Genomic DNA, 25,896 nt, shown 5'->3' on the forward strand with positions numbered 1-25,896 from the left:
CGGAGCTAAAAGGTCCATCTCAAAGGTTCTCATGCGAATCCCTTTGAATTTTACTGGTGTTTCAGATTTTTTAGTTGTACTTCTAATGTGTGTACTGTACATTTAGTAATGCATTTTAAAAAATATTTTAAATATTAAACATGAAATGTTTACATTTTAATCTATATTCTTTACATATTTATTTGAAATATGTATTTAGGTATTCTTAGCACAGAGTAAGCTAATCATCTTTTTTTTCTTTTTTTAGAGTGGTCTTGACTTTTTAAAGTCATATGTACATATTACATAAAATATAGATGTGTTTTATTTGATAAAGTTAGACTGACAACCCCTTGGCTAACTGCTAGTTGGTCATACTAGTTCTTAAAATACAATCTTGAGATAGTTTACGCTACTGGCCCCTAATCTTACACAATACTATAAACGACACATTTGTACTTGAGATACAAATGTATCTCAAGGGATACAACTCCAGATTTGAGATACAAATGTATCTCAAGTAGGGAAGGGTTGTTGGGCCTTTTCTTTGAAAGTGAACTCATTAGTGACGGCGCTGACCCGGATGTTCTCTCACGCGCCTCGCAGCTGTCTCGTGATGAGGTCTCCGTGCTGTATTCTCACTCGCACAAAAACAATAGTCCTGAGATTATCCAGGCATGCTCTCTACAGAAGGCTTCCGCACGTCTACAGTATTCACTGTCAGGATTTGCGATGCTTTTGCACAGATCATTCACGGGGCTCGAAACCATATTACATCACAACTCCCATCTTCTATGTCAATGCATCTCCTCACATTGGTCATGTGTATTCAGCTGTCACTGCAGACTGTCTGCACAGATTCAAACTCTTACAGGGATACAACTCCAGATTTGCCACAGGTACGTTTTATATATTGTCTAATTGTATTGCATGACTTTTTTTTTTTTTTAAAGACTGTTCGTAACTTTTATTTTACGTCAGTTACATAAAAGCATAGATTGGTTTAATTGAATACCGAAAACTAAGACTGACTACTAACTGCTAGTTGGTTAGAAGTTCTTAAATGGATAGTTCACCCAAAAATTCATCATTACTCTCCCTCATGTCGTTCCAAACCCTTTGAACTTTCGTTCACCTTAGAAAGTCTGAGAGAAATAACACACATCTGAGAGATTGCTGTCCCCCCATTGACCGCTTCACAACTACCACTTTGATGCTTTTAAAAAGTGTATGAAGCGATCATTAAACTAATCCATGTGAATTGAGCTGTTTAGTCCAAATTTTCTGAAGAGACTTGATCACTTTATATGATGAACATTTTTAATTTAGGCTTTTATTCACATTTAAACAATGATCAGCAAATTGAAACTGCCTGACGTGCGAGAACAAACCTCATTGGTTCTTGCGGAAGCTCAAACGTGCTGCGTAACACGAGAATGAACCTCATTGGTTCTTGCGGAAGCTCAAACGTGCTGCGTAACACGAGAATGAACCTCATTGGTTCTTGCGGAAGCTCAAACGTGCTGCGTAACACGAGAATTAACCTCATTGGTTCTTGCGGAAGCTCAACCGTGCTGCGTAACACGAGAATTAACCTCATTGGTTCTTGCTGTCCTGGGTACAAGTAGAATGCTCTTTTATGAAGTTATTTCACTTATGGACTTATTTAGTAAGAATATGCCTGAAAGGGTTTGGGATTTTTTATCATATGTTAATTTAAAAGAAATAGTATAATATGACTTGTTTGTTTGCTTGGTTTTATTGTATTTATATGATATTTGTATTTTTGTAATTCAATTTTTGCCATGAAAGTAGCCTTAGATGCTGACATGGCATTAAATAAAACAATCGTATCTATCTTGCTGAAGCTCAAACGTGCTTCTAACACGAGAATGAACCTCAAATGGTTCTCGCATGTCAAGCGAATATACTTGAGCTTCTGTTTACTATATGTGATGTGAGTTGATGAATGTTTATATGTGAATAAAAGCCTAAATTCAATCTGTTCATCATAAAGCGATCATGTCTCTTCAGAAAATGTGGACTAATCCGCTTGATTCATATGGATTAGTTTTACGATCTCTTTATGAACTTTTTGAAGCGTTAAAGTGTCAGTTGCGAAGCTGCCAATGGAGGGACGGGAAGCATAAATATCTTCATTTGTATTTTGAAGATAAATTAAAATCTTACAGATTTAGATCAACATGAGGGTGAGTAAATGATGACAGAATTCCATCCCTTTACCATTATGAGTGTTTATGCAACTGGCCTCAGAGATCAGTGTGTTGAAGGTTGTATGTTTGTGCCCTGCAGGTACAGATGAACATGGTCTTAAAATCCAACAGGCAGCGAGCAATGCTGGTAAAGACCCTCTGAACTTCTGCACTGAGGTATCAGACAGTTTTAAGCATGTTTTCCAAAGATGTGGTATTTTATACACTGACTACATCCGGACAACAGAGAAAAGACATCGACAGGCTGTTGAACACTTCTGGACTGTTCTCCATAGCAAAGGCTTCATCTACAAAGGCACTTATGAAGGCTGGTACTCCACTCCAGATGAAAGTTTTCTTACACCAACTCAAGTCACTGACAAAACCGACTCCGAGGGAAGACAGATCAAAGTATCCACTGAGAGCGGCCACAAGGTACCATCCATCCTGTTCTTGAATTAAAGCCTATGCTTCTCTGTCAGTGGTTTGCACCATCTAGAACAGGGGTTTTCAAACTGGGGTGGGGTGGGGAGGGCCCTAGCAGGGCCATAGAAAAGGAATCGTTTTTCTAAAAGCGATTAAATTGGGGTCGCTTTTTTCATTTGAGAGCGACTTTTTAAAAATCAAAGTGGTCGAGAGCTCCTCATGTAATACAATACTTAAATCTTTTAAATAATGTCTCATAACTCATATTAACAAATATCCAAACTGTTTTAGACCTAAAAGAGTTTTTGTAGGCCTATATGTGTCACCCTTAAATGTCAGAGAAAATAACAATCAGAGATAAAATGTTTTAATAGAAAATTGTACTTTGCAAATCATACTGGAAAAACACATAATTATAGTTGATTTTAGTTGATCATAACTAGAGATGAAATGGCATGAACATTTCATTTCATGATTAGTGACAAAAATGATCACGGTTATCACAGAATCCTGTTCAGAAAGTACTAATACTACACAATGAAATCAATTCACCAAGTTTTATGTCGAAAACCAGCAAATAACTAATAAAAGTAGCATCAAAATGCACTTTTTGTTTACATAAACATTAGAATAATAACATAAAAAATGATGGCCAGATTTTAAAAGTGTCGTCTTGCAACGTTATCTACTAACATGTACAAGTTCAAATAAAGTTTTGACCAAAAAGGTTTTTATAAAAAGATAAACCTCACATATTTTAGCCTTTAAATAATTTTTTTTTAATAAAAAGCAGGATAAATTACTGACATTTACAATGCACATTAGCTTATCTTTTATTATTAATAATAGTAAAATTCGGTCCGATTTTTCCGTAACGTCTGTCATTAATATGCAACCATGCACTGCGCTCTCCACAATGACAAAGAAGTTTTAGTGGCTAATGGATTTCCACCACCGAAAAACACTTGCTGTAGCTCTGATACAAGATTTATTTACGAGAAAATGTATTTAAGAGAAAACACCCGTAGTGTTTGTGTGCACCCCCATCCTTCATGTTGACTGAGCTTTCAATGTTTTTATGGAAAGGGTGAAGCTGATTGGTTGGTTCTTGTCACATGACCTGCGGTGCGTTTGCGGCATTCTGAAAAGTTGGAAAAAAATTAGCGCGTCGCTTCAATTATGAGCGCGCTTGCCGAATCATAATTTTTATATTATCTCATAATCTGCTGTCACTTTAAGACCTGACACACGGATCCATTACACTGTTACACATGCATTTTCTTTCTCAACTGTTTACGTTCACTTAAAACATAACTGACTGTGTTTACGAGATCGCCAATTTTATGTGTATTTGACTGAAGTGCAATAAGCAGTGAAAAAGAACTAAATTTTGTACCAAGAGGCGGCTTTATTTGTGCACACTTTGGGTGTGAAATCTGCGGGAATGAGTAAAAGTATGTGCAATATGCGCAATCCACCGCTGAAATTCAAGCCCTGTAACACCAACTATATTCATCCAGAGCAAATGATACGAGTGAGGGGAGGCGGGTTTGTGTGTAACTCGCTGTCAGAGAGATTATGAGAGAGCAAGAAAACGCAGCTGGTATCGTGCATCTATCCTGCGGAAAATGAGAATTGGAAGTGTCTCAGACATTTTAAGTATCTATGTATCTAAAAACCTATATGTTTGACAACACTACATTGCACTAGTTTATTATTTCAGATGCCTTTTTAAAAGACTACAATTGAAAAATGTATATATGATATATTCAATTCAAGTGGATAGAAGGAGACGAGTTCATTTCTGTTATAACATTACACCACCGCTGAAATCCACTCGCAGTTGGCGGCTGTTAATGTCAAGCCCTGGATGCCGAATACTGGACTTTTTTTCCCCCAGTTCAATTACACATAAACATAAAATACAAATACAAGTGTTTTAGTCAGCAGTCTTTATTGAAGTAAAAGTGGTAAATTGATGATAAACAATAAATCAAATTACATCACAATCGGAATCTTGGACCTGGAATGGTGTAATAGATTATTGTTATTCAGATCACAATCGAACAGTGTGTCTAACCAAAGTCATGTTTTATACTGATACAGGATTAAAATATCCCAAAACCATTTTTTTTTTTTTTTACTTGAGTACTTACATTATCCCAAAATGTTTCCAAGAATGTTTAAATCCAGAGAAATAAGCAGTTTTAACCAGGACACGGACCGTGTTCGTGCCCCGCCTGCCAATGACATTATACCCGCGTTACCCTCGATTTCCGGTTTTATTCTGTAGAAACCATGGAAACACCAAAGACGCTTTAATATATTATGTTTTATTAAACAGGTGAGCTACTGTTTGGATACATTCATCAACAGAAAACTAATCATTGTTATATAGCTCAACACAGTTAGTCGTTTAAATCTCGTTTTCTTGATTTACTACGAGTACCATGTTTTACCATGCCTATTATTTATTAACATTACTGTAGTATGAAGCAGGGTGGGGCTGATAGCCGTTGGAGAGATTGTTACACGGCTCAAGAGCAGTGGAGCTTTTATGACGCAGCTTCTGCTTCCAGTCATGAGTGTTTTATCATATTAGATACATATGAGTGTGTTCAAAGTTATGCTATAATGCTACTCTGTGCGTTTGCAACTATGCAGTATTGCATACTATTTCATCCATGAATATAATTTCTGTCCGAGTCCCGTCTGATTCTTTTCCACCGGATGTAGAGGTAAAAACAACAACTCCCATAATTCTGTGAAATTACGGCCTCATCAAACCAAGCCTTTGTTTTGAATAAGCGACCTCTAGCAGCGAAAAATTACAATGTCCCTTTAAGTCAATTAAGAAAATAAAAATAAAAATATCAAAAATGTATTCATCATAATGTTTAAAACAAACATTAAATGTATAGCATTAGCAACTTTAATGGAACACTATATAGCTAATAACTAATAAACAAGATTCATCACCTCTCTATTCTTTTTGCCAGATTATGCTTCTCTTGCTGCCGGATCATTTTAATGCGCTCCATGAGTTCCCTGTCCAACTTTATATAAAGTGTCTTTAACTACTTACATTTAAATAAATCATTTGGTACAATGCTCTTATTGTGGACATATGTTTTACATTATTATATTAAAAAAGCCTGTATATTACATCTGTAAAACATGAACAAGTGCATTATACTTACATGAGAATACAGTAGTTAGACACCTAATATAAAGTGTGACCAATTATTCTTTACTTGATATGATAGTGGCATCTAAACAATCTTAGTTTAAATATTATTTATTTAGCTTAGGCTAAATGTTTTTTTTTTACTTCATATCGGGACATTCATTGCAGTTTCACCATATGACTTTTGCACCTAGTTTTACATTGAATAGGCTTCTACTTGGATGCCTATATTAGCTATTATATATTGCCTATGCTAGCAAGCTCATACATCAAAAATAGTTGTACCACCGGACATGAAAAGTGTACCAACCTACCCATACTTGAAAGTAGCTATTTTTTAATCAGTATTTGAGAGATCTACAAACCTCTTCTCTCCTCCACAGTGATCAGTTGGGCTCATCTGGATGATACATTATCATGTTTACTGTTATTACCATGTCAATTCATAATACAAAATAATTTTTTTTAAAACTCATGTTTGCAGTTGTGCCACCATGACATTTGAGAAAGTACAAATTCCAGGACAAAAGTTTTTCAAACAGCTTTAAAACTACTGATATTTATAATATGTTTATATGAAAGGTTTCAAACATAAATTTATGCCATAGTATTTTATTTTTAATTTCTTTTTAAAACACCATGTTAAATGGTTTTAGTCTGTTCATTTGTGTGGACGGTTGTGCCACCTGACATTTTGGAGGTTTAAGATACCAAAACATAAAATAATATTTATAATTTGAATGTACTGAAAATTAATTAAGACTTAAATAGGTTTTATAGAATAAAGTGATGCATGTCATGAATTTATCAAATTATTTTAAAAGGGAAATAATGCACTTGGACAAACATATGCATGTCATTAACCCATTGGTTGTAACCAGTATAGTACACTGATTTAAATGAGTGTAAATTGGGTCTTTTGGGTTTATTAAAACACATAGCTGCCTTTTAAATAATAATTTTTATTTCCTCATTGACAGGTGGAGTGGATGGAGGAGGACAATTACATGTTCCGCCTATCGGATTTCCGCACCAAATTGCTTGATTGGCTTCGATTAAACCCAAATATCATCCAGCCTGTGAACTTTCATCACTTGGTTCTTCAGTGGCTGGAGGATGATATCCCAGACCTGTCAGTATCTCGCCAGAAAAGCCGCCTCCAGTGGGGTATTTCAGTCCCTGGAGATCCGGAACAAATCATCTACGTGTGGTTGGATGCTCTGGTGAACTACTTGACCGTTGTTGGTTACCCACAGAATCACTCCCAGTGGTGGACAGCTGTCCATGTTGTCGGTAAGGACATTCTTAAGTTTCACGCGATATACTGGCCTGCGTTTCTCTTGGCTGCAGGATTACCTCTTCCTAAGACCATATTTGTGCACTCTCACTGGACGGTGGAGGGAAAGAAAATGTCCAAGAGTCTTGGAAACGTGATCAACCCATTGGACGCCATGGAGAAGTTCACCGCGGACGGCCTGCGCTACTTCCTTCTGAGACAAGGGGTTCCTGACTCAGACTGTGACTATTATGACGATAAAGTCATAAAGATGTGCAACAGCGAGTTAGCGGACGCTCTCGGTGGGCTTTTAAACCGCTGCACTGCGCCCTCACTCAACCCCACGCAGGTGTATCCTCAGTTCTGCAACTCCTGCTTCCCAAAGGAACCATCTGAAGGTCTCCGTGGAAAAGCGGTCTCGGAAGACTACAAAATGGTGGAGGCCGTATCTGCTCTTCCGGTCTTAGTTGAGCAGCACTTTGAGAATCTACACATTTATAAAGCACTGGAGGCCATTAGCACGTGCGTGCGGATGACTAATGCGTTTGTTCAAAGACATGCACCGTGGAAGCTGGACCGGAACAATCCCGGAGACCAGCAGTGGCTTGACACCATCCTTCACGTGTCTTTAGAGTGCCTCAGGATGTATGGGATACTCCTGCAACCCATGGTGCCAGATCTTGCAGACAGAATTTTATCTAGGTTGGGAGTCATGCCTGAGGAGAGAAGCTGGGATTCTCTCAACTTCCTGATGAAATGTGAAGGAAGAGACTGTGGTTTAGAAGGAAGAGCGCTGGGTCCCGACTTGGGAGTGTTGTTTAATCGCCTTGAGAGGAGCCAAGGGAAAGGGAGGACTCCCAAAATGGCAACACAACACAAGTCAAAATCTTAATGCTTACTTGAAGTAATTCGAACCAATTCTACCAAAGATAGTAATAACCGTGGTGAATGAGTAAACAATGATTTAAAGGGATAGTTCCCCCCAAAATGAAAATTCTGTCATTAATTACTCACCCTCATGTTGTTTAAAACCCGCAAGACCTTCGTTCATCGTCTGAACACAAATGAAGATCTTTTTGATGAAATTTGAGAGATTTCTGTCCCCCCACTGACAGCTACGTATGAAATTCTGTTTCCGCCACAGAATAAATAAAAAAAGTAATGGCAACTTTTTTTCTCTTAGAATTGGACTTTATAACTCGCGAGTTTCTGAGAAAAGATGTCAGAATTGCAAGATGTAAACTCGCAATTATCTTTTAAAATGTTTTATTCTTTGGCGGAAACAAGCTTCCATAGCTACGCAACTACCACTTTGACACTTCATAAAGAAATTGTAAAACCAATCCAAATGAATTGAGCAGATTAGTCCAAATTTTCTGAAGAGAAATGATAGCTTGATTGAATTTAGGCTAAATTAAATCTGTTGATCTTGGAAAGTGATCAATTCTCTTCAAAAAGCCTTGGACTAAACCACTCACTTCATATGGATTAGTTTTACGATCTCTTTTTGAAGTGTCAAAGTGGTAGTTGTGTAGCTATCAATAGATCTCCGATTTCATCAAAATGATCATTTGTGATCAGAAGTCTTACAGGTTTGGAACGACATGAGGGCGAGTAAATGACGAAAGAATTGTCATTTTTGGGTGAAACACCCCTTTAAGGTCACACTCGATAATGTTTCGACAATGTCAGACAAGGCATAAAAAGTGACATGATTTTTTTTAATGAGAAATACACGAAACTGAAAAATTGTACAAATTGAAATAAAATAAAAAAAGTTGCAATATTTTTATAATTTCCTGTACTTCTTTTTACATAAACTCTTTTCACCTCAATGTTTCACAGAACAAAGCCTCTATGACTTTCAGAAATGCATGTCTGAAAAACAATGTTTGACTCTACTATAGATACAGCCCTGTGGGCTTCGTTCAGGAGCCGGGTTCCTCATCTCTGAAAGGTCCGCATATGTGGACACAAAATCATTCTTTACCACCGCTGAAATCCATTCACTCTCAGTAATATGAGTTGGTGTTCTGTCCAGGTTGAGTATCTGGGGAAAGAAAAATAATAATAATTTTAGTACAGAAAATGAATACAATAGTATTTGTTTACATTTTTTGTGTGAATTATTTGCATTATAAGGAACAGCACTAAGGATAAAAACATAAAATAGAAAATGTATGAATTTAGAACATATTAAAGTAAATACTAATGTTAGAGCTACTTCAAAAGCATCTCTTAAAGCCCAAAGTATACTCCATTTTTCACACGTACACTAGGGTATGCATACAGTTTGCCTGAATTCAATTTCGTAATCAGCACAGTTGCTCAGCTGGCGCATGCACCTGTTTTTTTTTTGGACAATCGGTTGGTCCACCAGGTGGCAACAATGGCCCAGCCCAATGTCTTACACTAAAAAACAAAAAAACACTGAACAACAACAACAATCTGTGGGAGACCACAATAACAATAGACGGCCATGTTGACGAGCACTTAAACGAGAACAAAGACAATGGTCTCATTCACTAAGCATGCATACTCACAAATGAGTGCATGAAATCTGTGTACGAATGTTTTCACAAACAATACATAATTCACCAAAACCCTTTGAACTTAATTTTTTAATTGACAGAAAAATACACACATACACAAAAATCACTTACTCTGGGCGCCTTATAGTCGTGTTAAGATAAAATTGTATACATAGATATATCATCTTAAATATATTTCATCATAAATACAATAAAAGAAAGAAATACTGCATTATAGCTTGAACTGTGAGGTTTCTCTGTATAAGACGCAGATACGCCGATATAGATCTGGCTAATGAAATGAATGATCTGTACTAAAGTTTGTGTTTGAACTAGTTTCGAGGATCTGCTTGCATAACTAACCTTGGGCACGTGGTCGCTCGTTTAGAATACTCAAAAATACTCCAATTCAACTCGAGTGTTGTGAGTTCAGACGGAAATTTTACATGAGCCGTTTTTTTGGGTAAAAATAAGAAATTTATTCCACAAAATTATTAGTGAACGAGACCCATTGTTTAAAACTGCTTAACTTCTGGAGATTAAAAAACGCAGACACTTGACCAGGCCGAAACTTTCTAGTGCGCACATGTCGACCGTGCATGCTAACAAATGGAGTACACTTTGAAAGGCTGTACGTATACGCTAAAAAGCGTTGATGTCAAAATTGTACTGTGTTCTTATTTTGTCTGTTTTGCAATAACCTTAACTGGCAGTTAAACAGTTAAAGGTATAAGTGTGCGATGACCCAGATATTTTTTTTATTCCCAAAGGGGTGTCTGACTGTGCCGTGACTATATTGAGAGATGACCTGTATTTATGTTGATATTGTCCAATATCCTGCCATGAGCATTTGAAAAGCTTTTATGAAGGCAGTGTATATGCAGCAAACATATGAATGTTTGTAAAGACTGAAGCATACTTGAGAGCTGCTGCTGGAGCTGTCGGACCAGTGCTGCAGTCTGCTGCTGCTGCTGGGTCTGCTGCATGCCTTGCCGTGGGAACTGAGACCAAATCAAATGACACAGAATTACAGGTCTAAAAATCCACAAACGTAAACCTATAAGCCACAAGAGGCTGCTAGAACAGTTTTATAATGAGCTTTTTGTGGTTCCAGGTCTCACCATGGGCTGCTGCGGGGGCAGAGGCTGCATGCCCAGGGCCTGAGCGGGAGGCTGGGCTGATGCCTGCTGCTGCTGCTGCTGCTGCTGTTGAACCTGCTGCTGCTGAACCTGTTGTTGCTGCTGCTGGACCTGCTGCTGCTGTTGTTGTTGCTGCTGCTGCTGAACCTGCTGTTGCTGCTGCACTTGTTGTTGCACTTGTTGTTGAACCTGCTGCTGCTGCTGCTGCACCTGCTGCTGTACCTGCTGCTGTGAAGACACAAACACACAAATACAATGATATTACCAGTGAATCACTGTAGTCACTAGAAAGCCAGCAAGTATGCATTATGCAGGGCTCGACATGAAGCCTTTTCATGTGCTTGTCCATTGAGTAAAAAAAGTTGCTTGTCCATAATTTATTTATTTTTAGTTATAAATATAATTTATTATATTTAGAATGCTAAGACACTATAGGGCTGTTAACCTTAAGGCCCGTACACACCGGGACGAATTTCGCGCGCGATATTCGCCGACGTTTAACGCCTCGAGACTAAACAAAGGGCGCCAATGTGAGTGTGCACACCGACGCGAAAAACGGCACGCGTAAAAGCGTAATTTTTTTTTAAACGCCTCGGGTTCGTTTTTTTGGTTTGACGCGCCGCGTCAAAAACTATCCGACCAATGAGATTGGCGCTTTTGCTCACGTGTCTGGAGCTTCTGAAGTTACAGTAAAACACAACTTGGGGGCGCTCAAACACAAAACGGTCTTGCCGAGCACACATACGTAACAGCGAAGAAGATATACGCCAAGTAGCGTCTACACTGCCCATAGACAGACACTGCCGTGCCGGGAAGAAATGACGAGGAAGATGCAAGGCAAGATGAATGTAGAGCTGCTGGTCTCGTTGGTGTCGGAATAAAGAACTATATGACAAACGCGACAGCGACTACAAAAATCTTGTTAAAAGAGAACTGTTATGGAGTGGTATTGCAGAGTATAGACTGTTATGGAGTGGTATTGTATTTCTGTTTTACATTAAGCGCCATCTAATGTCAGGGAATGAATTTGCATGTTCACTCGGCTCATCGTCAGCGAAAAACGCTTGGGTGTGAACACAAAAAACGCGTTGAAAAACGCTGGCGAATAACGCGCGCCGATATTCGTCCCGGTGTGTACGGGCCTTTAGGTAGGGCTGATCAAATTAAATAATTTACATTGAAAAATTACATCTGGATTAAATAATGTTATGAGATTGTTTTAAATATACAAATAAGAAACGTTGGAAAGAATGATAATTTTAAACATAAGGCTAAATCGGCAGTAGGCAGGCGACCGTCTTAATGAGCGAGTCATTGAGTCATTCGTTCAAACGACTGATTCATTTTAGAATGAGGCAGATGTTTAGGAATGGGTCATTGAATCTTTGACTCAACCATTCAGTAATGAGAACATGGTTGAGTGTTGCTGTGAGATGTGAAGTGGTTCTGCTGTGAGATGTGCAGTGGTTCTGCTGTGATCTTTGTTTGGAACTATTTTCACTGCTGAAACAGAACAAAAACAGTCAATATTGCATCTAAAATGTAAGTGACTTAATTGTAACTGTTTATTGAACTGTTGTATGAAATCAATGTCACATTTTCAATCGTGATGGTTTTCAGGAAAACAGCACTGGTCGTGTGAGGTTGCTTAACTGTATCATATGTTACAAATATAAACACTCAGTAAAAAAAAGCAGTATGTCATGCATGTTAACTGATTTTTCTTTTTTATGTGTGATGCGCTCATTTAATTTCTCCTAGAGCAAGCCTCAACAGCGCAACCTTGTTTTTTTTTATTTATAATCTACTATTGATCACAACTTAAAATAAATGTAATAAATGGATTTGATAAATGTCGTTTCAGTGATTCCCTAGTTTTTGTTTTGTTATTGCCGTTTAATCAGGCTATTTGTCCGGTCGGCCAAGTGAAATTCTCTTTCACTTGTCCCAGACAAGTGTTAATGTCAAGCCCTGCATTATGTTTTCTCTTGTTGCGCAGAATAGCCTGATATGTGCAGAATACACCCAAACATACTGTATCCCACAATGCAATGTGATCGACTTTGGGTGTGTGTGTGTGCGCATGTACGCACTCGGAGAGCTGGATGCTGTCTGATCAGCTGCTGTTGTTGCTGCTGAGCTTGCTGCTGCTGCTGCTGCTCCATCATCTGATTAGGCCTCATGTTGGGGTGCATCCCCTGCGGTCCCAGGTGACCTGGAGCCAGGCCGTGCATCATAGGCGCCTGCTGCATGGACTGATGGGAGAATCTGAGACAGATGGTGAAAGTTAGTTGAGTTTTATTTTTTCTTCAATATTATTTTTAATTATTTATTTATTTATTTTTTATTGTTTAGTGTTATTAATGCTTTGGCAATGTAAAGATTTCTTTCATATTGCCAATACAGTGATTTGAATCTTTGGTGAAAGTTAAGATGATTTGTTTTACACCGCTTCAAATTAGGGTTTTGCGGTATAATGTATAATGTATGGCAGTACTGAAAATGTGCTAAGAATTTTAAAGAGGTCTGTGACGGACCTTTGTGTGTTCTGCATTGTGTGTCCGTATGTTCCGGGAGCCTGCTGATGCACATAGCCGCTCGGCCTCTGCTGCATTGGCCTAAGAGAATCCACCATGCCTGGGTTGGTGCCAGGATGTCCTCCCTGGAAGCCCTGGTTACCGTACGAGGAAGGAACTATCCCAGCAGTCTGAGAGGGGTGTGGCTGAATCCCCATGTGTGAGCCGTAGGGGGTGTAGCCATGGGACATGTTCTAGAGAGAGAAACGTGACATTACTAGGTTGTTATCTCTGGGTTTCAGTGAATGTTGAACAGTCAACACTGCAGATGTGCTAAGTGTCTGTAAAAGCACAAGAACTTGCCTGTGTCGGCTGCATTGGTGGATACTGTTGATTAGGTGCCACTTGTCTAATCTGCTGTCCAATTAAATGATTATGATTCCCCTGAAAAGACCAACAAACAAGCATACATGCCTCTCCTTTCCAATTATTCTGAATTTAACATTCACAATTACTAGAAGACAAAAACTAGACAGTTCTTGCACGTGCCGCCAGGATGTTGCAACATGGTTGCTAGAGCATGCTGTGAGCAGTCGAGTGGTGTTTCTAGATGGTCACTAGCTGTTTGTCAAGTCGTGACATATCGACCTTCCAATAATACTGTCTCCTGGTCCAAGCCTCTACTCCGTTTCAAGTGAAATCCTCTCTCAATTCTCAACAGTCATTTATGAACACTTTTCGTTTATCACACACCTTCAACCTAAACTTTTAAAAACTCATGGTGGACACTACAGTCTCTAGGCTCACTGTAGTCTCTGCCGTCAGTCTGAAGGTCTGGCTACGCGAGACTAAGGTTCACCGTGTACCAGCCATAAATATTTTAATGATTCAGAAAAGATCAGTCACTGTCTGGCCAACCGAGTTTTAGCTATGGAGATAAAGGTTAGATTATGATTTTTTCCTAGTTGAACAGCACACTGTGAGTGTATATTAGCATTAACACCGTTTGTTGTTTGCTTTTGGGATCTGAAGGAGTGTTTGGACCCGGAAACAGTGGTCAAGTCGAAAGAGCCCAATGTCTCTATGATAATTATAAATATGACACCTAAATATGTGTGGGGCTTTGGCAGTGCACATTTGACAAGCACAACTAATGACAGGACACCTAGTTAAAAAAAAAAAAAAGTGTATGAAACTAGGACTGGAACTAATAATTATTTTTTCAAATGATTAACCCATTGATTTTTTGTTGTTCTTTCGATTAATCTATCCCTGGTTAATCTATTGTTTATTTTCTAAATAGTCAATTAATCCTTTGGTTAATTTACCAATAAATATTAACCGTAACAAACCTATGTATGAACTTTTACTACAACTAAAATGTATAATATATATTAAACGATTTATTTATTTAAAAACACCACGTTATGTAGAGAAATGAAAACGGTAGTGATGCACCGATCATGATTTTTGATGGCCGAATCTGATTTTCTTTACAAGCAAATTGGCCAATTCCAATACCGGTTGCCGATTTTATTTTTTTAAGCAAATGTATTTGTTGTTAATTTGCTCTATAACAGCCCAAACTGGCCTTAAAAAACCCATCTGTAGCCATGTGAAATTAGAGGCAACCACTGCATTCGAAATCACGATCCAAACAAAGATGCTACACACATGCAGTTGTTTGTGATTTGAATTAGATAGCATAATATAGAGCAAATACAGAGCAAATACAGAATGGTCTGAGTTTAGCTTTGTGAAATTATGTTACATAAGACACACCTGCACACAAATAAAAATAGCAGACGGACTGAATGAAAAAGCAAACCCTCTGAAAGCAGCTGGCGCTTATGGAAAAGAAGCGTTTCTTTGGGTACCGCTACAAACAAAGCAGATTCGCTAAATAACACTACTTTATACGGAGGGAAGAGGAAAAGGAAACAGTCAGTTCCCTTCAGATACACATCCATATAAACCACCACCCTCAATTCACTATATATATATATATATAATATATACACACACTTCCTATATTTCAAGCATCATTAACAGTGAGCTTGCTGCTCTTTGCGTCTGTCTTCAGCGTGTCCTGTCCCTGGCCTGTGTTAATGTCCTGTTTACAGACTTCGCAATATTTTCACACAAATTACATTTCGGGAAATTATTGTAATGCAGTTTTTGTGCAAGTCAGGAATATAGATTAGCTAAAATTAAACAAAAATATGTATGTTTAAATTTAGTTTAAATTATGTTAAAATTTTAATTTATGGCCGGTCGACCGGTGCAGATGCTCCTGCATAGAAGTTGTGCTGCCATTTCGGTTTTACAATAGTTTTACAATTTCGGTTCTACAAAAATAGTGTGCAGAGCACTATTTTATTTGGTTTTATTCCCACACTTCAAATCAGGCCAGATATTTTTGTAATAACGGCTGATTTTCAGCATGCCCGGGAGCCACCATCATTGGGGAACATAAATAGCGCAACGAATCAACTAATTTATGTAATAGACATAATCGATTGCGTTGATGTGTTGTTCCAGCCCTAGATGAAACAATCATACAAAATACAAGGAAACCGTGTGTTTTTGGTCTGGGGTCTTGATTAGTAAAACCAGACTCACCAGTCTGACCTGTAGCTGATGACGGAGAATCTGCCCCTGAGGCATGCTGGGTGGGGGTTTATAGGTCAACTGGTACTGCTTGTCCATTCCCATCATGTTGCCCATGCCAGCAGCCTGCATATTAGCCATAGTGTAGGGACGTGGAGGAATTTTGGTCATAGGAGTCCTGGGACGGAAAGGGGGCTCCAAACCGGGGCCTCCTTAAGGGGGGAAATGTGGAAGACGATAAAAGCATAAAAGAAAAAGTAGAAGATGTCCAAGTAATGTGTTTCAGATGTTTAGGCATGCTGGGATATGTACTGACCTGGTGGTAGAGGCTGGTTTTGGGCATACATCATTTGAGGCCGGTAGCCCATCGGAAAAGGCATGTTCGATTGGCCCATGCCCATGTCCATGGGTGGCGTGTACTGCATGACTCCTGGGTTGTGCGGCTTGTAGTCCTAGACCACAGGAACCAATCAAACATCTTGATTTCCATCTTGATTTCTATTTATAGCTTTTCAATATACATTAATATACATATTTTCTGTACCTCTTGTTTATTTGCGGATGTCTGTTTCTTTTTCTTCTTCTTCTTATTGTCAGGTGCAACACTGTTGACGCTCTTCTCCTGCTTCCCTGTTTCCACCTTCTTGTCCGGCTCAGGAGCCACAGGTGTAGGTGGCTCCTCCTCCTCTTGGGGCAGGTTGAGGGGCGCCAGATAGTAACTGCGTTGTTTGGGCTTTATGTGGGTGTGGTAAAGCAGGAGCCGCTGCTGCTCCTCAAACTTTGTGACTTTGCGATCCACCCTCACGGTTCCGAACCAGCCCCAGGAGAGCGGAGCGGAGTGCTTCAGCCCCTCAAACACGTCCCATGGAGAAATCTTCTGCTTAGTCGACACCTGAAGACCCTGTGTGCGAGAGATCACAAAACAAATGCAAAGTTAACTGAATGGCCAGCAGCACTACAAAACCAAAGAGGCTTGCTACTTACCTCTTTTTCAAATCCAGCAATTTTGTTGCCCTTGGTGTCGATGAGCGATCCCTGGGGCTCACAGGTGATGACATCACGTGTCTGCTTGGGTAGAGGCAGCAACTGACGCACTTTCTCCAAGCTCTCAGACTGACGGTCACCCAGTTCTTTCTGCAGGACAAAACAAACTGGAGTCTTACATTTTCGGAAGAAAAAGTGAGTGACGCTTGCAAAACTGATGTTGCTCATTACAGTTGCCAAGCTGTTCTGAGTTTGTTTTTTTAAGTTAACTACTTTTCAAAACTTTGAGTCAGAAAGACTTTTTTCTGTTTTTGAAAGAGCATTCTTATATGCTCAACAAGGCTGCATTTATTTGATCAAAAATACAATAAAAAAGTTATTTTAAATAGTCATTATATTTCTCAATATAACCGCTTTATTTGAATATATTTTAAAATGTAATTTATTCCTGATGCAAAGCTGAATTTTCAGCATCATTACTCCAGTCTTCAGTGTCACATGATCCTTCAGAAATCATTCTAATATGCTGATTTGATGCTCAAGAAAGATTTCTGATTATCATCACTGTTGAAAACATTTGTGCTGCTTAACATTTTTGTGGAAACAACATTAAAAAAAGGTCGCATTCTTTAATGAATGGAGTTTGAAAGAAAAGCATTTATTTGAAACTAAAGTCATTTATAATGTTACAAATGATTCTGTCACTTTTGATCAATTTAATGTGTCCTTACTGAATATTTTGAGCTAAGTCAGAAAATGAGTGATCACTTAGAAAAGCAGTAGCATGCTCCTCTCCTCATGCTGCATGTATCTGAGGTATTGTTCATGTTAATGCTTTGGGTTTATGGCTTTAGAATCAATCCAAAGTCAAAAGAAAGATATAATAATAGTGATGCTTATGAAACACTTTGACTGTTTTTCAATGCGAGGCTTTTTCTAAACAGTATCAGTATTCGTCTCACCCTGAGCTTCTTGACCAGGTTCATGTAGGCCCTCTTGTTCTCCTCCATGCTGCCCTGAGAGATGCTGGACATGTCAGCCGCCAAAGTGCCGTTAATCAACACGCTCAGCATGTCTAACACCGTAGTGAAGAGCTCACTAATGGAAAAGAACAAACATCTTTTCAAATCAGATGGTATAGCAAGGACGATCAGTGGCAGTGAATGAGGGGTGTCAGATCTCACTTGTTTGACTGCATGTCCACTGTACCACTGCTGATGATGTCCAGCAGAAGCACCGCCCACTCTGTCGTCTGCTGTGTGCTACGCTGTACCGTATCAAACATCCCGCCCACCTAGACCACGTGACAAGAAATTGAAAAAAAAAGAAAAAGAAAGAAAAAGAGTTCAGTGCAGTTTAACCAGATCTTGTTGACATTCATTTGTCTTCAGGCACACAATACAAGGAAATGAAACTGATGAGAGAGATTGTACTTGTTTTGTCAGCTTAAAAGCAGCTGATGTATGAGAGAAAGAGATAACAGTTACACACCAGATTGAGTCTCAGCTTCAAGGCCTCATGCATCATCTGCTTGGCTTTGCAGTCGTCCTGGTACTGGTCCTCACGCCAGTTAGTCACAATCTGATGGGGGAATACATTGTATTAGTCCAAAGAGCATGGAGCACTCGCATTGTTTTTGAGGGGTGGAGGTGATGATGTACCTGCTGGACTTGGCTGTAGAGGGAAGTCAGGAGACCCTCTCTCTGCTCATCTTGTCCCTTGAGACACGTCAGCACCAGAGACAGGAACGGCTGCTGACTCAAGAGAGACATACTGAAAGAGAAAAGAAAACGGTGATCCTTGATCAATTATACATGTTCATTATCATGGTAAACTGCATTACTGAACATGTCTAGACTCCAAGAACAAAACAAATAGCAGACACAAATATAGAGTGAAAGAGAGCATTTTTAATTAGTGTAAACCTATAATTAATTCATTTCTTATTTGGTGCTACAAATTATTGATCTAAAGTTGCAATCAGGGGGGGGGGGGGAGATGGGGTGTTGAAAGAAATGAATACTTTGTTCAGCAAACTTACGCATTAAATTGGTCAAGAGACAGTAAAGACATTATTATAAATGTTACAAAAGATTTCTATATGAACAATTATGTTCCTTTGATCTTTTTATTCAAGCAGAATAAAACATTATTTTTAAACTTTTTAAGCAGCTTTGAAGTCCGTGCTAAAAGTTTAGTACCTCTTTTGTTTCTGCCTATCTCTTTCTTTTCGTGAGGAGGGTCCCAGGTGCTGTCCCTTCTCCAGCTCTTCACCTGCGGCCTTCAGCACGTGACCCTGCACTGAGGTGTGCAGCTTACCAATCAGAGGGGCCACTAACCAGACACCCGAACGCTCGGAGGAACTGAACCAAACACAAACGGTAACAGCAGTATTTGAGAAACACTCTTTGAGAAATCTCTTTTCCCAGATTAGACATTGATAGGAACATTGATTTATGTGGTTTGAAAGCAAGAAGCGACTACATCAAACTGAAAGTAAATATGACCACAGGCAGAAAGCAACGGCTGGGGTCACCCACCTGAGCACAGGTTTCAGTTTGCTGGCACTGTTGCTATTAGAGACGGAGCCACCAGAGACTGCGGAGCCATTCCAGGTGGGATTACTAGAGTTCATCTCAGCAGACTTCTGGAAAACTTCTATGGTGGCCTTGGCTATATTTTCCTGAAGAGCATACAGCTCCTGTAAAGAGTTGGTTCAGATGTACCAGGAAATTATGAACCTTAAAGAAAGGACTGGAAATCATCAAGCAGAGTTGAACTTGGCAAGCACTTACATTAGTTGAGCTTACATTAGTTGAGTTTGAATTAGGCGAGCATTGCTTGATCATGAGCTGTAGCTCGAGAGACGACTGCCTCATGGTCCACTGGTCCATGTTCTGTAAGCAGAAAAACAGACGGAATATGGAAAGAATGCATTTGAAAGGAATCAAAGCAGAGCTTAAGAGCCCAGCTGGATATTAATTGCGATGGGCCCCTGTCTTCACAGTCTATGAAGATGAAAACCAATCCAGAATAATGAGCTGCTGTGAGACCCACACAAATCATTAATGGCTTAAAGGCTAAAGGGGGTGAAATAAATAATTAAGCCTGGGGAAATGACTGTCTGGTCACTCTCTGCTGCTCTTGCATTGCTGACAGCCAGAACAGAACAGAGCAGCCTGGTGTCTAAAACACCAAAACACGAGGTTTGTCTTCATGCATGCAGACCTGGTCTGCTGGGTTTTAAAGCTGATGCGTGTATTTTCTGCACCTACAACATCACCTAATGGAATAGCAAAAACAAGTACTGTTTTCAGAACACTCCTTAAAAATGTGTAGAAGCATGGCATATTACAGTGTTTCCCAATGGATTCTGTGAGTCTATGGTGGGATTCCAGACTATCTAAAGCACAACTATACACTTTGCCAAAGCAACAGCGCAAAACACAAAGTTAGAGAACTTTTATGTTATTAAATGTAAAAATACTTTTTGGGGCATTAAATATTTATACAATGCAGTGTTTCCCGATTAAAGTAATATTTAAATGAATGGTTTAGACGTTAACCCCTACATAGAGTTGGGAATATCAAAAAATTCGCTCTATACTACTACAAAAAGCTCAGTCCGCTCCGGAACAGATGTTATGATGGGGTCATGTGAGAGCGTGTGACCTGCAGGATGCGTTTGATGCGCTGTCTCTGAGGATTCTCGCCCTCCTCGCTGTCCAGCTGCCTGTGTGGGTAACAGATGAGCTGCAGTAACCGCTGAGCCTGGATGTTCCCCAGCACTGGATCCTGCAGTGCACTGCTGTCCTCCGACAGAGACTTCAGACACCGCTCGCCGACCCATTCCTGAAACACAGAGAAAAATCAGACAAATGGAATGCAAACGTCTTAAATGAAGAAAAGTGTTTCATTGTTTTCAAAATAACTAGTCTACAAATGGAAATGAGCAGCATGCTCCGAATCTTGATCAATTTTGGAGTCTTCGTTCATTACAGTGACGGAAACACAATTTGGAGTAATACAGGGTTGCTGCACACTTTTTAAAGTCAAATTTAAGTCTTTTAAAGACCTGAAGAAATTAAAATTAATACTGTACATTAGGGGTGCGCAATAATGACAAAAATCTAAATATTTTCAAAGTTTTGTTGATAACCAGATGATATTTACTGATTGTGTTTTTGTACTGGTACCATGGCTGGTTTAGGCCTGTTGTTGACAGCTGACTCACAAAGATATTCATATTTTTCATATTCTATACGGTGGTCAGTTCACAGCAGTGACAGAAATTAACTATTTTATTAAGGGGCAATATTTGCCACCTTAAATTGATTTCCAGGGGCATTTTCACCTATATATGGATTTTTCCCCCCAAATTTATTAGATGTATGCATCACCTCTTATGTCAAATTCTAACATTCAAATTAAATTCTATTAGAATAATAACGCAGTACCACTGTTACCAGTCAAATTAAATCATTAAATCAAAATCCATCTGTGCAGTGCAAAGGTGACACAGAAGCGGCATCAGAACTGGCATTAATATATTTACACTGAGTTTACAATTACATAATGCTATGAGATTGTTTATTTTTATTCAATATTTAAATATGAAATGATTTCTAATTTTAACTTCTTAATTAAAGGGTACTTTAAATATGAAACTAAAACTGCCAGTAGGTGGCGGCAAGTCTCTGTCTTAAGTGAGTTGAGGCAGTCATTCATTCAATCGATTTGTTCAAACAGCTGATTCATTCGGGAAAGAAGCAAGTGATTGTTCATTGAATCATTAAAATGATTCGTTTAAAACGTGGATTTCAGTCAAAAAAAAAATAAAAATCATCGCCATCCGTTGCATGGATGATTGCATTTCATTTTGAAATTCTCGTCGGCGAAGGGACGAAAAAACAAAGGGAAAATAAACCATATTGAAAATACGGTGTCTAAAATGTAGCTCACAATGTTAACTTATTGTTAATTTAACTGTTGTATAAATAAATATCACATTTGCAATCGTGCATGGAAAAACGCCACTCTTGCTCATGTGATATGACAACATAATATGATATAAATATAAGCCAAAAACTCATTTGGGGACATATAACTGCACACATCATGGAGTGGAAGCACGAGTGATAAATGTGATGTCAGCTTGCCTCGCAGTGCCTCGTACATAGTTAAAACAATGATTACAATATAATCACAGACAATACATAATCGCACGCCCCTACGCACGTGAAGAATGAACTGACACTACCTATTTCCTTCTTCTCTCCTCCTTTCGCATGCAGGAGACAGACGCAATATGCTGCCGTAAATGACGTGAATTGTCATGTGAACAAGCAAACCCACAAAGAAATAAAACACAAAATGTTCACTAATAAGATAGATCACTAATAAGTGTCATCAAAACTTTAAAACCTTTCATAAGTAAAAATAAGACTGTATGGCCTTAAATTTTAAAAATCTAATTTAAGACTTTAAGGATCCGCGGGAATCCTGGTAATAGTGAGATGCATTTCCACAAGTTCTGGATGATTACATCCTCGTTTTTAAGGTAGCGGTTAGGACGTCACTCAAGAATGTCTTTCTTTGCCAAGGAAATTATTTTCACAACTTCATTCTATTTATTTTATAATACAGATTATAATAGCTAAAAATCTTTCCATGGATGAGAATCTGATCCTCTGAAAATCATCACCTGCTGGCAGATGCTCTTCAGCACATACTTGGCGTAAACCACCAGACTGGCTGTTTCAATAGAGACGTTACGTCCTCCAGATTTTTTGGAGCCCATGTCATCCTCTCCAATGTCGTCCAAGCCAGCAGGATGGGAGAAGCCAGAACCCTTCAGCTCAGCATCTCCTGGAAAAATAAACACAAAGTCACACTTTTAGGCGCCCATAAATTCTGTATGCATAAACATCTATCTGCCAGCTGGATCCCATTTGCTCCACTTTGGCTTTCTTTTCCTTTACCAAAAGCCTTTAACACAAGCCTTTCGTGGTTCTCTTGTTTTGCTCTCTGATCTCTGGATACAGTTAAAGCTTCTGTATGATCACCAAGACATGTTATTCTTCCTGTTTGATTGGCTAAAACATGAATGCACAACAAAAAGGTCCCCAAAATCTCACCCAGCATGAAAACGGCCTTTAACACGGCAAACACGGCCCCCACCACAATGCTGTTCTGAGAAGCAGCCAGCAAGTGTCGGTCGCAGGACGATCTGATGCCCACTGTGGATTTGTCTGTGGACAGAAACGTAATTCTCAGTTTAGATTTGTTCAGGTGGGATGTGTAGGGGGGAGTGTGTGTTCTGCGTTACCTGATTTGGTGCCGTCTTGTGGACAGGGGTTGCGCTGTGGGGTTCTGAACAGATGAAGCAGGATCCTGCAGGTCAGTCTGGCTCCAGGTTCAGAATCCTGCTCACTACAGGCTGCACACAAACACGAACATGTCACAACCAGAGTCTTCCATAAAAAGGCACTAGCCTCAGAACATGACCCCATCAATACTGCACATCACCACACAAGACAGACCACCGGTGACTCAAACGAGCTGGATAAATAAACACCCTGTCATGAATTGCTCGCCCTCATGTTGTTCCAAATTGAATGACAGCACTGTTGAACTCAAAAGGCGGCACATAGAAGGAAGATGCATAGAGCTCATCAAATATGGTAAATGGAAGCTCAAACGTGCTAGCTTGACGCGCAAAGATCAAACCTCACTGCTTCTCGTGCATCAAGCAAGAACACTGAGCTTCCGTTAACCATATTTGAAGAGCTCTTCGTATGTGTCTTGATCAATGTTTATAAGTGAATAAAAGCTTGAATTAAGGGTCAACTCACACTAAGCAATTTAAATTGTGCCCGAGCACATTTGACCCTCAAAGTCTGGTTTGTTTGACTAGTGTCATTGCGCTGAACCATACCCTGGCCCGCTTGAAGAGGTGGGTTTGAGCACAGTTCGATCGGGCTCGGGCAGGGTACGGATGTAGTGCGATCGCTAACCACGCTAAACACACCCTAAATCTGCTCATGGATCTGCACCACTTGATTCATATGGATTTCTCTAACTTTAAGTCAAAGTTTTTGTTGCGAAGACTTTCAACTGACGGACAAAAGAATGATGAAAGAATATTAAGAAAATACCTTCATTGGTGATTTAAAGATGAATGAAATACTTCTGGGTTTGGAATGACATGACTAAGTAAATGATGACTATTTTAAATTTTGGGTGAACTATTCCTCTAGATTCTCACACAAAGTTATCATATGGCTTCAGTAGACTTGAAACTTAGCACACAAATTATATGGACTATTTGAATGAATTCCGATTTTGGAGTTTAGCAGCCCATGTTTCCATTATGAAAAACAGCACTCAGCACATACTTTTAAAAAATCACGGAAGTCAAACAGGTTTGTAATGCTTTAGGGTGAGTAAACAACACCAGAATAAATTTTGTGAAAATGATCCCTCTAAATTAACCCTAAAGAAATCAATGACAAAGTATGTGTTCCCAGCATCATTCGGTCTTTCACTGCCGCCCTGAATAGCTCCTTGTGCAGTGAGCCAATCAGAGACAGACAGAGAGAGAGTCTGTGGGCACTGGGCAGTGGAAACGGCTCTCTGGCTCTAGGACACACAGCAGTGCCGCTACAGATAGAGCTTCCCAGTGTGAAATGTGGAGACATCAAACAGGCAGGCAGTTAGTACTGACATCTCTCTTATAGAAGTGTGAAAAACTAAACGCATACAGTGAATGAGCGTCTGTTTGGTAGGTGGCTGTGGGATACTGGGAGCCTGTGGAGAGTCGTACCTGCGTTCAGGAGGGAGGGGATGGCCACGCAGCGCACCAGATCCTCCAGCAACAAACACTGCCGAGCAATCAGGATTGCAACGAATGTCGCCAGTGAGTCATGGAAAGAAAGATCACTCACCTGCCAAAGAGAAAACGCATGCAATTATCACCAAGTAGTAGTCATTCTAGTCGACTAGACATTTCATCGTGTGCAACAGAGACACATCTAGCTGACAAAGTAAGTCTACGAGACCTCATAACTGAGTATCTTCATTAGGCATGCCACAAAACATGACCAACATCTTTCTATTACAATGATAGCCCAAATTTTCATAAACAGCAGACAACATACTAAGGTGCGGTGACATTTACTGTATTCACAGGCAAAATCCAGTCATTTCAATAGGAATCCAAGCAATCAGAAATGTCACGTGAGGGTGAAATATTTCCACGCAGAATTTACAAGAAGTTAAAATTGATCTAGAAAATTTGCCGCACTGACAAACAGAAAGCTGCTTAGTTCTCTGTGAACCGGGATTAATTCATCACTCCTTTTTTGGCAGAAATTTAGCTGCGCAAAAGATATAGTGACTCACGTCAACGTTGCAGAGTAGATCGTTAAAACCGCAGTTGCCGTTGTTGGAAGAGCAGCAGAGAGCCTTGAGCACTCCCAACCACTCAGCACTGAGATAGCGACAGTACGCCGTCAGCTCCGCACACAGGATACCGATATCATTCACCCTGAAACAAAACACAAAACATTTGCTCACCACAGTAGATGCGCCATGCAGCTGTTCTGCTATTACTGAAGATGCTTATGGAGGATCATGCTGAAGGACTCAGGGCCAATTATTACAATAATCGCTTTGGTCATTTTTATGGCAACAACACATTTTAATTTGGCCATCTAATTAGTAACTAAAAGATAACTAATTAGACAATCCTTGTGTTAAAGAAATACGTTACTCAGTATATTTTTTATGAACGCTGATGTTTTCTCAAAAAATGCACTGTAATGGCTTATTACTCAAAGTCAGTGTATCTTGTATCAGTGTATCAGTGTATCTAACCTATCTATGTGTATCTTGCAGAGTTGTATATTTTGAATCAGCTTTTTTGTATTTTTATTTTTAATTTTTTAATTTTTTAATGTGCTTATTGTTTTATTATTATTATTTAATACAACTATGTGTTTAATTTATTTTGATTAAATTTATTTATATTTTCA

The 25,896-nt window shown here is 39.2% G+C and overlaps 2 protein-coding genes across 12 annotated transcripts in view; one reads left to right on the plus strand and one right to left on the minus strand.

Moving 5' to 3' along the window:
* The first annotated feature begins 573 nt into the window (after positions 1 to 573).
* On the plus strand, positions 574 to 8,243 carry mars2 (methionyl-tRNA synthetase 2, mitochondrial). The gene is made up of 3 exons (XM_082177735.1): positions 574 to 878; positions 2,293 to 2,627; positions 6,786 to 8,243. Exons 1-3 carry the CDS (start codon positions 596 to 598, stop codon positions 7,971 to 7,973), a joined length of 1,806 nt encoding a protein of 601 aa, XP_082033861.1. The 5' UTR covers positions 574 to 595; the 3' UTR covers positions 7,974 to 8,243.
* Positions 8,244 to 8,783: 540 nt separating this feature from the next.
* med12 (mediator complex subunit 12) overlaps positions 8,784 to 25,896 on the minus strand; it is a 33,730-nt gene continuing 16,617 nt past the window's right edge. For 2 of the 11 annotated variants that reach the window (XM_082177697.1, XM_082177696.1), the window contains exons 22-44: positions 25,265 to 25,409; positions 24,687 to 24,807; positions 23,190 to 23,300; positions 22,999 to 23,112; positions 22,566 to 22,729; positions 20,534 to 20,713; positions 19,672 to 19,758; positions 19,402 to 19,562; positions 19,063 to 19,224; positions 18,523 to 18,634; positions 18,353 to 18,442; positions 18,046 to 18,155; positions 17,824 to 17,959; positions 16,862 to 17,011; positions 16,422 to 16,778; positions 16,194 to 16,329; positions 15,890 to 16,089; positions 13,631 to 13,711; positions 13,289 to 13,521; positions 12,845 to 13,019; positions 10,734 to 10,979; positions 10,532 to 10,613; positions 8,784 to 9,131 (exon numbers count right to left, since the gene is read on the minus strand). In XM_082177697.1, coding sequence (XP_082033823.1) covers positions 9,094 to 9,131; positions 10,532 to 10,613; positions 10,734 to 10,979; positions 12,845 to 13,019; positions 13,289 to 13,521; positions 13,631 to 13,711; positions 15,890 to 16,089; positions 16,194 to 16,329; positions 16,422 to 16,778; positions 16,862 to 17,011; positions 17,824 to 17,959; positions 18,046 to 18,155; positions 18,353 to 18,442; positions 18,523 to 18,634; positions 19,063 to 19,224; positions 19,402 to 19,562; positions 19,672 to 19,758; positions 20,534 to 20,713; positions 22,566 to 22,729; positions 22,999 to 23,112; positions 23,190 to 23,300; positions 24,687 to 24,807; positions 25,265 to 25,409 — 3,391 coding nt within the window. In that variant the 3' untranslated portion in view covers positions 8,784 to 9,093. Of the gene's footprint in view, positions 9,132 to 9,426; positions 9,494 to 10,531; positions 10,614 to 10,733; positions 10,980 to 12,844; positions 13,020 to 13,288; positions 13,522 to 13,630; positions 13,712 to 15,889; positions 16,090 to 16,193; positions 16,330 to 16,421; positions 16,779 to 16,861; positions 17,012 to 17,823; positions 17,960 to 18,045; positions 18,156 to 18,352; positions 18,443 to 18,522; positions 18,635 to 19,062; positions 19,225 to 19,401; positions 19,563 to 19,656; positions 19,759 to 20,533; positions 20,714 to 22,565; positions 22,730 to 22,998; positions 23,113 to 23,189; positions 23,301 to 24,686; positions 24,808 to 25,264; positions 25,410 to 25,896 lie in introns of all 11 variants that reach the window. The other 9 variants (XM_082177691.1, XM_082177689.1, XR_014208123.1 and 6 more) reach the window with 8 other exon arrangements.

Source organism: Leuciscus leuciscus, assembly GCF_965113295.1.
Source record: "Leuciscus leuciscus genome assembly, chromosome: 8".
Lineage (NCBI taxonomy): Eukaryota > Metazoa > Chordata > Actinopteri > Cypriniformes > Leuciscidae > Leuciscus > Leuciscus leuciscus.

What these genes read in the sequence shown, in the direction of transcription:
- mars2 (XM_082177735.1), top strand. Translation starts at nt 596, where the DNA reads ATGAGGTCTCCGTGCTGTATTCTCACTCGCACAAAAACAATAGTCCTG. An exon ending in CAACTCCAGATTTGCCACAG is followed by an intron (nt 879 to 2,292) that starts GTACGTTTTATA and finishes TGTGCCCTGCAG; the next exon opens with GTACAGATGAACATGGTCTT. An exon ending in CCACTGAGAGCGGCCACAAG is followed by an intron (nt 2,628 to 6,785) that starts GTACCATCCATC and finishes CCTCATTGACAG; the next exon opens with GTGGAGTGGATGGAGGAGGA.